Below are 16455 nucleotides of genomic sequence, written 5' to 3'. Positions count from 1 at the left end.
AAAACTTGGATTTGCCTATGCTTGTGCACCTATTTACATAGCATTTGCATTGTCTTTACAGCTATTTACACAGCACTGCATTAGATATTATAAGTAATCTGGAGATGATTGAAAGTATAAGGGAGGGAGTGCATAGGTTATATGCAAATACTATGTCATTTTATGTAAGGGACTTGAGCATTTGGAGTGGGGGTACCTGGAACCAATCCCCTGTGAATATCGAGGGAGGCCCACAGTGTGTTTGGGAGAGGATCCCGGGACACCAGGAGATGACTGGGGAAGGGAGGCAGGGCAGGGAAGGCAGTGAATCATGGGGGTGTTACCACAATTACCACTGTGGGCATCTGGGGACTCTAGGAGACAGCACAAGACACCCCACAGAGATACCCCACCCAAAGGGTGAGGAAGCTGGGTTCTTATCCACCAACTCCCAGTCCCCCTCTGGTTGAAGGCTGCTTGGGAGGGCATTAACTATCTAGGATGTGGGACAGAAAACGGCACGTGGCTCAGAGTAAGCAGCCCTCAGCGTTAGAGGAAAGACGTGCTAAGGGAATGCCAGGGGGTGCTGGCAGCAGCAGCCAGAGCTCTGAATCATTGTCTTCAGATCATTAAATGAGCTGAAGTTCCTCTACATATTTGCCAGGTCAACCCTATAGTGACAATAATGCAACAAAACAAAACAAAAACTGCATTCATTCTATGCTGGTTTTAACCTAGAGAGTTAAGATAAGAAATAAATTAGGTAACTTAAAAAAATTGTTAAGTTCCCATCTAATCAACTCAGCCTTGAGTTTAAACCCTAATTCTGACTCGAACTGCTTACCTCTTCCTCGATATCTGTCACTTGAAGCTGGAAATGTACCTAATATTTTTCACAGTGCTGTGGAGTAGCCAAGTTTTCGTGAAGAAGGCAAAAAAAAAAAATCCCTGTTTCCAAAAATCACTAAGCTTTAACAGCTGCAATAACACGCTTCCCCAGTAACTGAAACCACTTAAGTATTTAGGAAAAATAACATAGAAAGATTTTCCCATGCATCCAGACAGAGGTTCAAATACTAAAGCGATAAGTAACACCGATCAACTCCATTCCTAAACTGAGAAATTTATGTTACATAATCTGATCTTATGTGTCTCTTTCATGTGAAAAGGGGCAAGTCAGTATATACGGCAAACATTTCTAAAATAAATTACAGCCTCAGAGAAAAAGATTGATTGATTTGGCTACATAAAATATAGACCTTTTTGTCCCACAAACACACATACAAAAAAAACCCAACAGCAACAACAATCCCTACACAATGTTAGAGTCTGATCAAAAAATGAGGGGAAGGTTTGCATATTGGACAAAAGACAAAGTACTATATAAAGAAAGATTACAAATCAATAAAAGAGGACAAATATCCAATAGAAAAGTGGGCAAAGAACAAAAGCAGTTGAGAATTTTATATGCTACAGAGTGATCATTCACGGTGTTTTCAGATGTAAAGGAAAAAAACAAAACATATTTAAGTGGTCCAAGTTCCTAAAGCAAATGATTACTTTAGAGTTTCATATGAAATATTAAAGTTTAAGGAGGAAGGCGCATGGTCCAAAAACATGAAAAGACATTCAGGCTCATTATTCGTCAGATACTGCAGATATAAAATGAGCAAGTGGTACCTCCCAATAAATCGGTGAGGATTTAAAAGATCATAAATACCTACCTGACACTGACGTGGGTCCAGGGACCTGCACATCCATACACTATTCCTGGGAAGGTGGTATTTCAAGAAAGCAAACTGACAACACGCTTCATATTTCTTTAAAAAGCTCAAGAACCTTGACCTAGCAACTCCACGCACAGGAATTTAGCCTGAGGAAGTAACTGGACAAAGGTCTGAACGTATTGTCAGTGGATGTTGTGCCAGCCAGGACCTCCCAGAGAGACAGAACTAACGTAATACGTATATATTTAGAGGGAGAGATTGATGGATTTTAAATAATTGGCTTATATGCTCGCAGGGGGCTAGAAAGTCTGAAACCCATAGAACAGGCTGGCAGTTCAGATAAGCCTTGATTTGCAGTCTTGCGTCTGAGATCACTTAGTGCAGGGGAGCAGGCTGGCAAGTCAGGGAGAATTTCTACTGTTACCGCCTTGAACTGAATTCCTTTTTCTCCAGGAAACCTGTTTTTTTTTGTTTTTTTGTCTTTTTTAAATTGAAGTATAATTGATTACAATGTTAATTTCAGGTGTACAGCATAGTGATTCAGTTACACACACATATATATTCCTTTTATATTCTTTTTCATTATAGGCTATTACAAGATATTGAATGTAGTTCCCTATGCTCTACATTAGAACCTTGTTGTTTATCTACTATATGTATAGTAGTTTGTTAAAAATCACTTTTTTAATTATTGGATTAAAAGGTGATGGGACTATGAACTGGAGACACATTTTCTTTCTTATACATTTTCAGGATTTTTTTCCCCAATAAACCTGCCTTTTTTTATAACCAGGGGAAAAAAATGCAACAAAGCAATTTCCATTCTGTAGTTTTTTTTACTGCTCTTTGGCTCAACCAGCAAAATTAACCAGGTCCCATCTGTACCACAACTCAGGGCCCAGAGGGCCCCATTCCCTTGGCAGCCAGCAAGGTGTTCTTACCGGAGCCATCCCGGCAACTGTGGCCTCTGTGGCTGCCAGCATCACCATGGCTACCTGCATCACCGTGGCTGCCAGCATCACTGCGGCTGCCTGCAGATGCAATCCTGCCACAGTCTCCGGGGCAGGGAGAGCTCCCTCCGTCATGTTGCCATGCTTATTAATATAAGATGAGCAGAGAAGCAAAGGGAGGAAAAACAGAGAGGGGCAAAGTCCTATGTCCTCAGCACTGACACCAGGCCCCGGGCGCATCTCCCTGGTTAATCTCGCTCCCGCAGAGTCTCTCTCTCGGGAGAAACTGGAGACAAGTTTCCCAGCAGCTGGGTCAGAGGGCCGTCAGGTGCAGTGTTTTGTTACACATCCCTTCCCACCGCACTCGTGTTCCAGCCCGTGCCGGGCACCTCAAGGTGGATTCTCTACAAGAGCAGATGGAGTGACTTTAGCTGTTGCTCTGTCCTCCAGCCTCCCCCGCACCGTGTTCTGGGGTCTTGATCCTGGGTGTCTACACCCATTCCAACACAGCCTCTCTTTCCAAAGGATGCCTTTGTGTCGGTGTTGGGTGGTAGGAGGGTCACCGGCAGGACCTGGCAGACTGACAGAAACACCTTCTCAGATTTGGTGCTTCCTCCTGGGTCTCTGGCGTGGGACTCTCACAGGCATGATGGTCCCTTAATCCATTTTATGTGAGACGTGGAGCTGTGGCCTTTTCTCACTTTTATTTCTTTATCAGTCCCCCTCACCATGGATTTACTATGACTCCAGAATGTAAAGTGTGTGCGTGTGTGTGTAGCCAACCTTAAAGAACACTGCTGTTACGTGAGGCTGCTCTGCTGATAAACTAAGTTACACGGGATAAACCAGCTGAAGGGGAGATTTTGGTAAGTTGTTACACCAGCCTTTCCACTGGGTATGAATGTTAGTATATTACTTTCCTTAGAAAATAAAATCAGCTGATGGAAGGTAAGGTGATGCTGACTTTGTTTCATGAGAAATAAGAACTCTACTCAGACGGAGCCCACCCGTTATTTGTGGCTCAGACTTTCTATGTTTTCCAGGAAACAAGTGGATATTCTGGGTTCTTAACATCTCCCCAGAATGTGGTTTCTACTACACAGAGAGAGGGAGGAACTTTCACTCAGGAAAGAAAATATTTCTTTTCTTTCCTTTTCTTTTCTTTTTTTTCCTGAGGGGAAGCTATTTCCAGCTATGCCCTCATTCATTTTTATGGTTGGTAAAGCATTTTCTTTGTATTAGCCAAAAAGACTAAAGTATAAAACCAGAAGCTTCTGAGATGGCTTCTTAGCCAGGACGATACTGCAGCCATCTCCGCTTCTGGACTCGGGAAAAACAGATGCAATCGCGGCTGGCCAGGAAGGCCACCTCACAGAATTCAGGAAGTGCTTTCTGCTCTTTTTTCTCTGAAAACTTGGAAGTGCAGTCCCAGTTTGTTTGTTGACTACACTGTTCTTGTTTCTTGTTACCATAGCGTCTGGCTTAGTTGAGTGTTTCTTATGTCAAGCTACTGCTGGGCCAGTATTTACCATTTTAGAAATTTCCATGAGTCATAAAATAAACCTGAACCCTGCTGTGCCTTCTATGGGCGCCTTTTTCCTAGAGTTGTTTAAAATAAAAGGGAAAAATGCTAAATCTGGATTTCTCAGCATTTATCAGATCCATGGGTCGAGGATCCTTCTCTGAGACTTCAAAGCCGTTCAAGGTGTACCCCCCTTTTGCCTGCAGCCCCCTTCGTGCCCTGCAGCCCAGGGCTCTCTCCAGAGGCCCAGGCTGGGGCTGGGAAGGAAAGGAAGCCATCAAGGTTTGAAGTGAGGAAGTGACTCACGGGCACAAAGGGTGGGAAGGAAGGTTTTCCACAGGAGCGAGAAATATAAATGAGCAAGTGATTCTTCCATCTCCGGCGTGGAAAATCTTACGAGGGGACCACCTCTTCATGACTGAGCCTGAATTTATTGACCCCGAAAAATAGAAAATACAGAAATGACTGTAAGTTGTGACATGTCTGCTTCTCCTTGACATGAAGAGTACGTGACATGAATGCTATTTTTCTCCCTTGGTGACAATCAGCTCCCTTTCTTTCCCCAGATGTGGTCAACTGAGAAGAAACCCACTAGGCCACAGCCTGGACAATTACAGCAACTTCCTGATTTTGCTGTAAAAGTCAGCCCTGTGTGAAGAGCCCAGGGCCTAGAGTTTAGAAATGAAAACTCAAGGGTCTGCCTCAGTATGACTAGAATAAGGATCCTCTACAAATTGCTAATACTGCGCTAGGATACTCAGTAAAACTTCCGTTTTGCGCAGGCATCACATTTTTGAGCTAAAGGGGTTAAACTCAACACCTTCAGTTTGCAGGTGAGGGCAAGGAGGCCCAGAGAGGGGCACTGTGCAAGAGGTCACACGGCCGGGGAAAGCTGGAGCTGGTGACAGTGGTGTCACACACCTCCCTGCAAGACGGATGATAGAAATATTTGGCATCTTAGTGGTAAAACCAAAACAGTTCTACAGAAAGGCACTTGAATCTCACATCACAGCCACTGTCCCTTCGCCGTTTCTGGTGGAGCTGCCTTTGAGCCTGCTTTGAGGCCTCATTGGGCAGAGCTGGGTGTCTCTGGCCGAAGTATCATTTGAAATCCTCCTCCCACCCCTAGAAGAAGGGCAAACTAGGAAGCACAGCAGAGCAGCCCCTGAAGGCAAAAATCAATCAATTAATTAATTAAAAAATTACATTTATATCTACCTGGGTATCTTGGTCCATAGAGCCTAATTTTTTGGTAGAAACATTTGGTGTTCTTTCCTTCCAAACATCAATCTCTGACCTTAGACATCTCTTCCGTACTCATAATCACCAACCTTGGTGAGAAATCACGTCGGGAGTGAACGCTCACTTCCTTCCTCTCCGGATGCCTCACTCACTCAGATCCAGTAACATCTCCCCACTAGATCTGTCCACCAACAGGCTCCCGAGAATCCCCAAGGGACCCTGGGTGGCGTTCATCTTAGCGTGGATCTGTTTTCACTAGAGATCTCCCTGTGGCAGGGCCCATGACGTACTCATCTTCATATTCCTGGTGGCGAACACGGTCACAGCTGGCACACAGCGGGATCCCCACAAACAGCTGTCAGATCTGACTGAAAACTATTTCAAAGTGGCATCCCACCGTGAATGCAGTGCTTTGCCTCCAAACACAAACTTTCATTTTTTAACCCTTACCTCCTCTTCTTCACAGGAAAAATTCAGGTGGTAAAAATAGACGGGATGGCACAAACATCCTTTAAAAAGGGAAGGCTTTCTAGGACTCCTCCTTGGTTAGCGTGCATTAGATTGAACCATAAGAAATTCCTGCTTTTCTAAGTCAAAGCTAGTTGAGTGCTGCCCTTTTCCTATGTTCAGACTAATGTAAGTGCAAATAATATACCTACAAACACATCGCGTTATACTTGACTCTCAAAGGGAACGTATGGCCCAAGCGGGTGAATAACCATTGGTCAGGACTGTTGAGCCACCTCCTACTCCATTTTCTCAAGCAGCACACTGTTACCTGAAACACACATGCCGTGGTTGTTCAATTTTCAACGTTATAAAATAGCGGTATATGACTTTTACTCTGCTCTAAGGATTAACTGAGAAATCAGTGGTGTTACCATGTGGTACTGCACTGTTCTCAAGAATATACATAAATATATTTGGCCCTTTCCTAAAATAGATGCCCAGGCCCTCGGGGCTGCCTGGGCTGCCTGGTCTAGTAGGACTAGACTATGGTCAAGCAATGTCCAGAATGTATTTTCTACAGCTCCATTTGCTTCGTTTTGTATAAACCTCCGCTGTGGTGTTGAGGAAGCAACAAGGGGTCCCTAGTTCTCTTGTTCAGCATCACCGTGAGTCATGTGTCACGTGGCCTGAGAAGAAGAGTTGTAGGCTTGGGAGCAGATCACTTGTTCCCCTGAGCTCCTAAGGAACGTCTCTCCACCTCACCTCCTCAGGAAAATGGGACCAATAATAATATCTACCTATGATCATCACCATTAGTATCTCCCCATATCCATTTTCCCTTCTTCCTTGGTAAAGGAACCCCAGTTTCTTAGCTGAGCATGCTGCTGCAGCTCAGAGAAGAGACCACACTTCCAGCCTCCTTTGCAGCCATATGACTAAGCTCTGGTCAGTGAGATAAGAGGAGGAGGCCCGTCTGGTACTTCGAGGAAGTTTCTTTAAAAGGGAAGAGGTAGACGGTAGGTTTCTAGTTCCACGTGTAAAGAGTTCTGAAGCTGCCACTCTGTCCCAACAAGTACAAAGCTGAACAGACAACTCTCTTGGATCCGTAAGAGAGAGAGAGGAGGACACAGCGCAGGTCACCACCCCCAAAGCCGGAGACAGGCGGGGAAGTGAAGGGAGCTGTGGCTCACCCGAGCAGAGGGCAGACACACAAGTAGAAGCCACCGTGGGAACCTGTGCATGAAAACCGGAGCTGTGACTGACAAGTGGCTGGAGGCTCAGTGTGGACAAGTCTGAGGGCTAAAAACTCCAGGAGACTCAGTCCCGGGGGGACCCTTTACACTTCTGTTTTTGCCTTCTGAAGCTCTACCAGGTTCCCACAATAAGTATGAGAGAACAATCCCCTCCTGCTTCCAGCAGGGGAGGGGACAAGGGACCACTGAGGAATCCATCCAAGTGCTGTGTTCTCCTTAACGAGGCCTGCCCTCAGGGGACGCTGGCTAACCAGAGCCTAGCCAATCAGGAGCCTGTCAGAGCCTAACTGATCTGGTGAGGGAAATGCTCAACTCCAGCTCACTCTAGCCAACCTGGAATGGGGGGGAGGGGCGGGACTGAGAAACACTTGTGCCATCCACAGTCCGGAGGCACAGGCTCAGAAAAAGACCGAGACCAAATGGCAGGAATAGAGAACGCGCCCCCTGCCCGCTACATCACCACCAGGCTACTAAAGGCCTATTCACCACAATTCCTTTTACCCAGTACATCATGTTCGGCTATCAAGCAAAACTTACAAGGCATGCTAAAAGACAACAAACAAACAAACAAAAACCCACAAAGAAATAAAGAACGCTGTTGTTGGGCTTCTTCGTAGACAGGACACAGCTGAGGAAAGAATCTCTGCTCTAGAGGATTTAGCAAAAGAATCCTCAAAACCGAAAAGGAAAGAGAAGCAGAACAGAAAATCCAAGGACTGTATGATAAGTACAAAAGGTGTAACATACAGGTAATGAGACTACCAGAAGGAGAAGGAAAACAGAAAGGAACAGAGGAAATATTTGAAACAGTGACTGAGAGTTTCCCCAAACTATTGTCAGACACCAAACCACAGACTCAAAGTTCAGAGAACACAAAGCAGGGTAACACCCCAAAAAACTAAACCTAGGCATATCATTTTCAAATTACAAAAACATCAGAGATAAAGGAAAAAGTCCTGAAAGAATGGAAAAAAAAATCTTACCTATAGAGGAGCAAGGATAAGATAAAAATAAGAGCAAAGAACAAGGGCAACAACGAGAAAACGGTCATGAGCGTTGCAGGTATTAATCCAACTATATCAATAATAAATCTGAATGTCAGTGGTGTAAATGCACCAGTTAAAAGATAGAGAATGCACCAAATAATAAAAAAAAGGTACCCAACCACATGTTGTCTACCAGAAACCCACTTTAAATATAAAGACACATACAGACTAAAAGTAAGTGGATGGAGAAAAAGATACCATGTTAACACGAATCAAAACAAAGCAGGTGTAGCTACATCAATTTCAGACAGAGCTGACTTCAGAACAAGGAGAGAACACAAAGGGACAAAGAAAGGCGTCACATAACATTAAGGAGGCAGTTCTCCTTTAAGACTTAATTCTTCACGTTGTACGCTCCCAACACCTAAGTGAGGCAAAACTGGCAGGACTTCAAGGAGAAACAGCTGAATCAACTATCACAGTTGGAGACTTCAATGCCACTCTGTCAAAGACAGACAAATCCAGATGGCAGAAAATCAAGAAAATCGGAAAGCAAGCTACAGGACACCACACAATGTGGATATATTCATATCTTTTTTTTTTTTTTTTTTTTTGGTGGGAGGAAGGTAGTTAGGTTATTTATTTTCAGAGGAGGTACTGGGGATTGAACCCAGGACCTCATGCGTGCTAAGCATGCGCTCTATCACTCGAGCTATACCCTCCTCCCTATTCATATCTTACTATATGATTCAAATTACTTTTAGAAAAGACTACAGACGTAAATAAGGGTAGGGAAGAAAGAACTGGTAAGTTTGTGAAGAGATGCAGAGATGCTAAAAATAGTTACTCTGCAGAATATACTGACAGGGTTATGTCCTCTCACAAAAAAGGCTTTTCCAGACTATTAACACCTGTCTCCTTTCAAGTGCCTCATTAATGTATCCTCTCCCCTGCCACTCATATTCATGGTTTTAAATGAAAGTGCCTATATGCTCACATATTGTGAAGATGTTTTCAAAATGAGAAATGGAATCCACTCAGTCTCATATTTAAGGGGGGACCTTATGTTAAAACGTTTTTCCCTCTGTGGGATGAGAAGAAACAAAAATATCTAGGAAACTAATGTGTAAAGAAAAAGGTTAAAGTTCAATGGATTCTTAAGAAAAATGGGGGCTCATCTTACGTTACAATGAGCTGATATAAAAATTTGCCTGATGAGTTATTAAACAGCTTCACAGATACTTCACTTACTGAACAAACACGTATTAGACACCTCCAGGGGCTGTGCCAGTTCATATACGATGCCTCCCAAACAGCCCTTGGACCCAAGGAGCTCTCAGTCTAAACTGGTGGTGGCAGTAGCAAATGTGTATATAAATTACAGCTATAGTAACAGCAGGGAAAATATAAGGCCTCAGTACCAAGTGTGATCTGAGAACTAGCAGCATCTGAATCACCTGAGGGCATCTGAGACACCACTTCCAAATCCCTGAATTTGTACTTTAACAAGATCCTCAGGTGGTCTGCATGCTTGTCAAGCTTTAAGCAGAGATGAACTAACTGTGGGACTATACAAGGACCCACTAGTGCTCCCTTGGGAAGTGGTCAGAGGTCTCCAGACTGATGGGGTGATAGGAAGATTCCAGGGTGAGATACCAGCAGGCCCTTGATTATGACAGAGCAAGAAGGTTCTGGAATGAGATGTTTAGTCTGGAAGGAAACTGGGGACTGCGGAAGATGTGGGAGACAGGACAGAAAAGGTAGGCTGAGGCCACAGGCAGAAGGGCCAGACTGACTTGCTGAGAATTCTGGAGGAAGCCACAGAAAATTTTAAGCAGTGAAGTGACAGGATCAGACTCTTATGTTTGGATGTAACCTTGGTGGCAGGATGGAGGAGGAAATGCAGAAGAGAGGCTGGAGCAGGCCCGACTTGTGTCCTTAAATGAGCAGGATTCAATTTTGGACTAGAAAGGAAGTCTTTAAAGACTTGGACGGTGGCATTGATTCCCAGGCAGACAGAGAAACAAAGGGTTCCAGCTACAGCTGGATACAGGTGGATTCTTTCTTCTGGAAGTGTGACATACAACCAGCCACATTAGCATTACCTGGGAATTGACAGAAATGCAAATTCTTGGGTCTTACCCTAGATACACTGCCAGAAACTGAGTCTGGGGCACACAAATCTGACTTTGAGTAAGTTCTCTTTCAAGTTTAAAACTAGTACTCTAGCGTGCCAAAAATTTTGCGGCAGGTGGTAAAGGCTTAGAATTGCCACAGCTTTCTTTCTTAAAAAGAAATACAAAACATAGGAGAGTAACGAGAAATGAGTTTTTATGTTGAGTGGCCAGAATAAAAGCCACATATAATCTAGATTTTATATAGCGCCCAGGAAAAACAAAACCCATACTGACCATCTTGTCCAAAAGTCTCACATTTGGGGAATTAAAATAGTTTTGGTAGAGGCCAGAATGTTCTTCGGTAGCCTAAATTAAGTAAAACTTAATCATCCTGGTTGTAAATTCTTTGTTCCCTTTATTCCTCACAAAAACACCCTCAGGAAAAACGCTGGGATTCCTTCCGGCCCTCTGAAAACTGTGTTTCTGATGTAACCGTCCATTAAAAAGAAGCAATCCCAAATTAAAAACCTCCAAGACGGAGCAGCGGGGCTTGGCGCCACCATCTCAAGGCAACTCCGCCGTTTCCCAGCCACACCCCTGCGGACTGCGGGGCCCCCTTCCCCGGCTGTTCCCAAAGATAAATAAATCACTCCTTGTTTTTCCCAGACCTGAAATTAGCTGTGACTCACAGAGCACTCTAAACGGCCACAGTCGCCTCGGGAAGAAGGAAAAATGTGCAGTTTCCCCCTCGCCTGAGGGCCCGACGTGCCGGGCTGGGCCAATCAGCGGAGGATGGCGGGAATCGCACCAAAGTAGGTAAAAAAATGCGGGACGCGTGCCCTCCGCCGGGGCCTGCGCCTGGGCTCCCGCGGGGCCTCCCTCCCGTCTCCTCCGCCGCGGGCCCCGCCTACCCTCTTTCTCCCACCCCGCTCCCCGTCCCGGGCTCCGCCCCCAGCGGCGGCGCACACCTGGCCAGGTGGCTACTTCCATGTAAGGGCAACTGCGGCGCGGTGGGCGGGGGCGCCACGTGGCCCCGCCCCCTCGCGCACAGGTTCCCCCCCAAACCCCGCCTCCTCACCCCTCGCTGCTGAGGGAGGACCTTACCCCGCCCCACAGACACGAGGTGGTGAGGCGCTCCCGGCTCCCCCAGTCTCCAGACGGTGAGGAGGACCCCGCCCGCCCAGAGTCGTGAGCCGCCCGGCGGGGCGTTGCCAGGTCGGCCGGTTGCGCAGCAACGGCGGGCAGCGCGTGACGTGCGCAGCCGCGTTTGGGCCCGAGGCGCGCCCGCGCGCCCGCCCCCTGGTAGGCGCCCGCCCCGCGTCGCCTCTCGGCTCGGTCGCTCGGTCCCGCTGCTGTGAGGAGGACGCTCGGCAGACTCGGCGCCTGTCGGCTCCCTCTCCCGCGCCTCTGCGACCGCCGCGGCGAAGATGGTGAGCAGGAGGGAGTCCGAGGCTCGGGTTGACGCGGCCGGGGCGCCGCAGGGGTCAGGGCGGCCGGGCTAGCTCGGCGCCGGGGCCGGCGGAGGGACGCGGGTCCGGCTGCAGCCTCCGGGAGGGGGAGGGTCCCGGGCTTCGGCTGCCCGCAGACCCGCGGGGCCCCCGCGCCCCAAGGCGGCTCCCCGGCCGCTGCGTCGCTCGCTGCTGCTGCTAGGCCGCCGCCCCGAGTGTCGCCTCCGCCCGGGCCTTGGTCGCCCAGCCGGGATCGAGCACCCCGCGCCCCCTCGGCGAGCGACCCCCGGCCGCCTTCCCGGGATGGGGGCGTCGGAATCCCGCGCGGGCCTTGCTGTCGCAGGCTTCGCGGAAGACGGGCCACAGAGGCGAGTTTCGGCCCGTGAGGTCTGTCCGTCTCGATAAGGAAATCAGGCCTTTATTGAACAAGCCTGGGGGCGGAGTGGTCCCTGCGAGCAGGGCCCCGGCACGGTGAGGAGCGGGGGGCTGGCCCTGCGGGTGCTTTGTTCGTCGTAGCTGGCGGTCCGTCTGCTTCCAGCAGCGCTGGTCGAGCTCGGCAGTGGCGCTTTTAACCCTTGCCTGTCCGATCTCTCTACGTACGCGCAGAAATTTGCCTTTACCTGTAAACAGCTCGGCTCTGCCAGAATTTAGCGCGGAAGGTGTGGGCGTGATGCTGGGATGCTAATAAAAGCAAATGAAATAGCTCTTTTTAGTCCATTAAGTTAATCTGAGTCACTAAAAAGTAAACAGATGTTCAGTATATTCTAGGTGTTGGACACGGCTTAATTTACATATTCCTCCCTCTAAACTGTCCCTCTTGTCTGCTGTAAAACCGTGTTATTAACTGGACGATCAAGTAGAACATTTTGTCATTTTCTTTAGTCTGCACACCCTGTTACCATTTTTGGTCAATGACTTGCAGGCAAAGGCTTACCAGGCTTCGCTAGAAATATTACAGTGTTATTGCATCTGTCCGCCTGGAAGCAGTTGGTACCAGTTTATTTGCATAGAAAATGTTTCTACGGAATAACAATTCTGGTTTTCTTCAGGTATTGCACCTTTCACGGCTATGCAGACTGGCTTATTAGTGGAAGAAAAAGAGATGCGTTTCTTGATGACTGAAGATATGTAGTAGGAATTTGATACTCAGTTTTTTATTCTTCTTTGGTTTACCTCTGTAAACTACAAAGAGGATCAGGATCTTAAGACTTTCTAACTTCTTAAAGATTGTACTCCTTTATATACTACTAAAAGACTTTAAGGGTTTTGAGTTCACATATATTTAAGGCCATACTCTGATGTAAGTGCTTTGAATCAAGCTGGAGCTTACTTTAGTGCCTTCTGAGTTGACATAACTTTATTTTCTGTTTGAAAATAGGACCAACCCTTTTTACTTTAAATGCTTAAACTTTAAAGCTTAATTTCCATATTTCTATACATTCAAATAAAATAAAGAGTCTGTTTTATTTATGGTTGGGAAGAAGGAGGAGAAATAAGAATTAAACAAAATGGATGGATTTCAAACTTGACCTCAGGTCAAGAAGGCCTTACAGGCTACTTACAGGCCACTCTTGTTTCGATGCTTGCGGAGAGAGTTCAGAATAGACTGGCCGTTTTTAGAGGCTGCTCTTGTTTTTAGCCGTATGAGTACAGTGCATCTCCTTTCAGTCCAGCTATTAGAGAATATTGTGAAGATGGAAAGTTCCTTTATTATCTCAGATTTTAGCACTTTACCTCTGTATTTGAAACTGTTTAAATCTGTTGGCTTGACTCCAGTTTTCTAAGTTTTTTTTTTAAAGATTAAATTTTAACTGCTGATGGATTGTACATTAACAAAATCACTTCCTGATACTCACCAAGTCTTCTAGAAGTACTTGGGAATAAAACAATTTGAAACCAACTCAAAAGATCACCTTGAGCACTTTAAGAAGAGATTTCATGTTTTCAAAGTCTTAGTTTACTGTGCCCCCCCCCAAAAAGCTAAAAGCCAAAACCCCAAAAAAGCAAGCCAACCTTCCACAGGAACCACGTGTACAAACTCCAAACAGAACTCTGGTGTGTGTGTGTGTACTGGATATGCCAGCTTCTAAATACAAAGATTATTTACTAGTGCACCATTGAGTTCCTAGGGTTATCTGCTCAGTAGTTCTTGCTGTTGGGAATGGATTGAGACATCGCAGGAGACTGGCCTAGCTCCTCTTGTAACCAGTGTGTATGCATTTGCAGCATAGCTGAGTGGCTCTTTGGGAAGTCAGTGTAGTCTTGTCCCTGAAATAGTAAAGGTCTACGTAGTAATCTAACCCTCAACCTTATGCTAATCAGAGCTTGGCTCCAACAAAGTGAGCTATTGGCTCAGACTGAATTACAAATGTATTCTACCGCTTGATGAGTAGCAAAAACACTCTTGCTTACAAAAATCTAGTGGAGTAGGTTGGACCTGTGTTCTTGTGCCTATTTAACATACTAGAAAACTATCTGTAAAGGATTAATTAAGTTGAGACCTTTCTGACTTTACACCAGGTTTTAAAATAATTTAAAAATTAATTTTGAAACATTTTAAGCAGGAAGGTACATGGAATAAGAGGTACCTTTGTACAAAAGAAGAAAAGGTTAACTTTTTGCCGCATTTCAGGTTTTTATGTTTACCGTTACAGCTAAATATGCATCGGTCTTCCTTATCTCAGTCCCTTCCCTCCCCAGAGGTAACTACTCCTTTGTAAAAGACATAATGTACTGGTCAGTTTAGGGGATGATTTTTGCAGGCTATTGCAATTGAGAGAGCATTAATTAAAATGAGGAGCATCTCAAAAAAAAAGAAAAAACAATGGAGCTGGTAAACTGAGGAGTTTTGAGGATGCCTGGGGACAGGTCTTAATCTTGAAGTAAGGAAGGGCAGGATCCTTTTGCTACTCTGAACACAAGATGATGGGGGTGGATTTCTTAACCGTCACTGCTTTCCAGGAGCACAGGACTCAGGTACGTTTCAGCATAGTCATCTGAAACTACTGTATTTCATTCTCATTGATAGTTCTATGCTTTTAGCTGTACATGTATGCATCTGTAATAATTATATTGCCTTGATGTATTTTTAATTTTTATATGAATGTCATCATGCTTCCTGTATCCTTTTGCAACTTAAAAAAAATTTTGTGAGGTTTTTTTGGAGGGCGGGGGACGTGATTATTGTGACTCTGGTTGTTTATTTTACTATTGACAGTTTGTTTTATGACAGTGTAAGTTTATGCATTCACCTATTGATGGACATTTGGACATTTTCTCAATTTTTTTGCCCAGTTGTCTCTCTCTCTCTCTCTTCTTTTTTTTTTTTTTTTTTTTTGGTCTACTTGAACTGTTTTGTAGTCATGGTTTCCATTGTTACCTGTTAGTGTCTATTACTTCTCTAGCCCCAGTGAGAGGTATATAGAGAAGTATATATCTGGAAGTGAAGCATGGATTGGAGGGCATGCATATGGATTTTTTTTTTTTTTTACTCTAGCAGTGGTTCTAGTCTGCATCTGATCAGCTACATTTACGAGCCTGTTTCTCAATTTCTTTTCATTACTTGGCCTTATGAGACTTAAAACCAATCTGATAGGTATGGAATGGTTTCTTGTTCTTTTAATTTGCGTTTCTCTGATTAGCAGTAGTTGAGCATCCTTTCACATGCTTATTGCAGTTTATGTTTCTACCTGCATGCGCTATCGGTGAACCTGATGTTGTGTAAATACTCCTCATGTCTCCATCTAAGCTCATTTGTGGAGCCATAAAGTAAATCCTGCCTTAAAAGAAAATCAACAAGAACATGATTGTCAAAGCCAGAACTGCATAATGAGGACTAACAGCCCTCGCCCCTGGCACCCAATTTTCTTTGCATGCCGCTCAAGCTGCTAGTAAAAGAACCTCAATACTTTTAATTCTAGCAACCTGCCCTTGAGAGGCACTGGTAGTGGTAGAGTGCAGAGTGATCCAGAAGACAGTTCACCTTTGCCCAGGGCCGTGGACATTATCATCCTCTGCTTCATACTTATCCTTTTCTTTTTCCTAGGCACTTCTTCTAGCCAAAATGTCAAAAACAAACACAGGGATATATGGGAAGACTCTACTTTGTGCTCAGATTTGCTGTGAACCTAAAACATCTCTAAAAAAAAAGTCTATTAAAAAAAAGTATACACACTACTATACATAAAATAAGTGACAAGGACTTACTATATAGCACAGGGAACAATAATCAATATCTTGTAAGAACCTACAGTAGAAAAGAATTTGAAAAAGAATATGTATGTGTAACTGAATCACTTTGCTGTACACCTGAAACATTGTAAATCAGCTATACTTCAGTTTAAAAAAAAGTAACAGCAAATAACCATAACTGTTTTTCACAAATAGAATTCGTTTAAATCAATGTGGTGTTTATAGTATACAGGAAGACTCTACACATTTATGTTTTTATGTTAATGGAACTTTATATTTTCTTTCAGTAATAAAGATACTTTGAGATGAACACCATGTTTGAAATTTGAATAAAAATTTGAAGCTCTTTAAAAACTTTTATTTTAACATATGCATTGTTTTTATCTACAGAGTAATGCTCTAATCTGAATAACTAGGCCCCATTTGTCTCTTTATTGTACTCTTTGCTATTTGCATACCTAAAACACAGAGCATAATAAATAAGTAGAAGATTGTTATTTAAACGTCTTGAGCTTCCTTCCCATATGTTAGTATTTCTTTCTGGGTTGTCCATGAGAGACATACCCTAAGATTTATACCTAGCACTTGAA

The 16455-nt window shown here is 44.6% G+C and overlaps 2 protein-coding genes across 7 annotated transcripts in view; one reads left to right on the top strand and one right to left on the bottom strand.

Annotated features, from left to right (window-relative positions):
* The window catches only part of BFSP1 (beaded filament structural protein 1), a 52564-nt gene extending 41121 nt beyond the window's left edge, over positions 1-11443 (bottom strand). For 2 of the 4 annotated variants that reach the window (XM_032461786.1, XM_032461787.1), the window contains exon 1: positions 1704-2040. Coding sequence is in view for 1 of the 4 variants with exons in the window: in XM_032461785.1 (XP_032317676.1) it covers positions 1704-1736 (33 nt within the window). In the remaining 3 variants the exon portion in view is untranslated. Of the gene's footprint in view, positions 1-1703; positions 2122-11330 lie in introns of those variants that run through there. The other 2 variants (XM_032461788.1, XM_032461785.1) reach the window with 2 other exon arrangements.
* DSTN (destrin, actin depolymerizing factor) overlaps positions 11347-16455 on the top strand; it is a 29867-nt gene continuing 24758 nt past the window's right edge. Inside the window, exon 1 of one of the 3 annotated variants that reach the window (XM_032461791.1) lies at positions 11347-11656. In XM_032461791.1, coding sequence (XP_032317682.1) covers positions 11654-11656 — 3 coding nt within the window. In that variant the 5' untranslated portion in view covers positions 11347-11653. Of the gene's footprint in view, positions 11657-12700; positions 12724-16455 lie in introns of those variants that run through there. The other 2 variants (XM_032461790.1, XM_032461789.1) reach the window with 2 other exon arrangements.

This window comes from Camelus ferus, chromosome 19 (genome assembly GCF_009834535.1).
Source record: "Camelus ferus isolate YT-003-E chromosome 19, BCGSAC_Cfer_1.0, whole genome shotgun sequence".
In the NCBI taxonomy this organism is placed as follows: Eukaryota; Metazoa; Chordata; class Mammalia; order Artiodactyla; family Camelidae; genus Camelus; species Camelus ferus.
The sequence above is the reverse complement of the archived record's forward strand: the minus strand, read 5'-3'. Positions and strand labels throughout refer to the sequence as shown.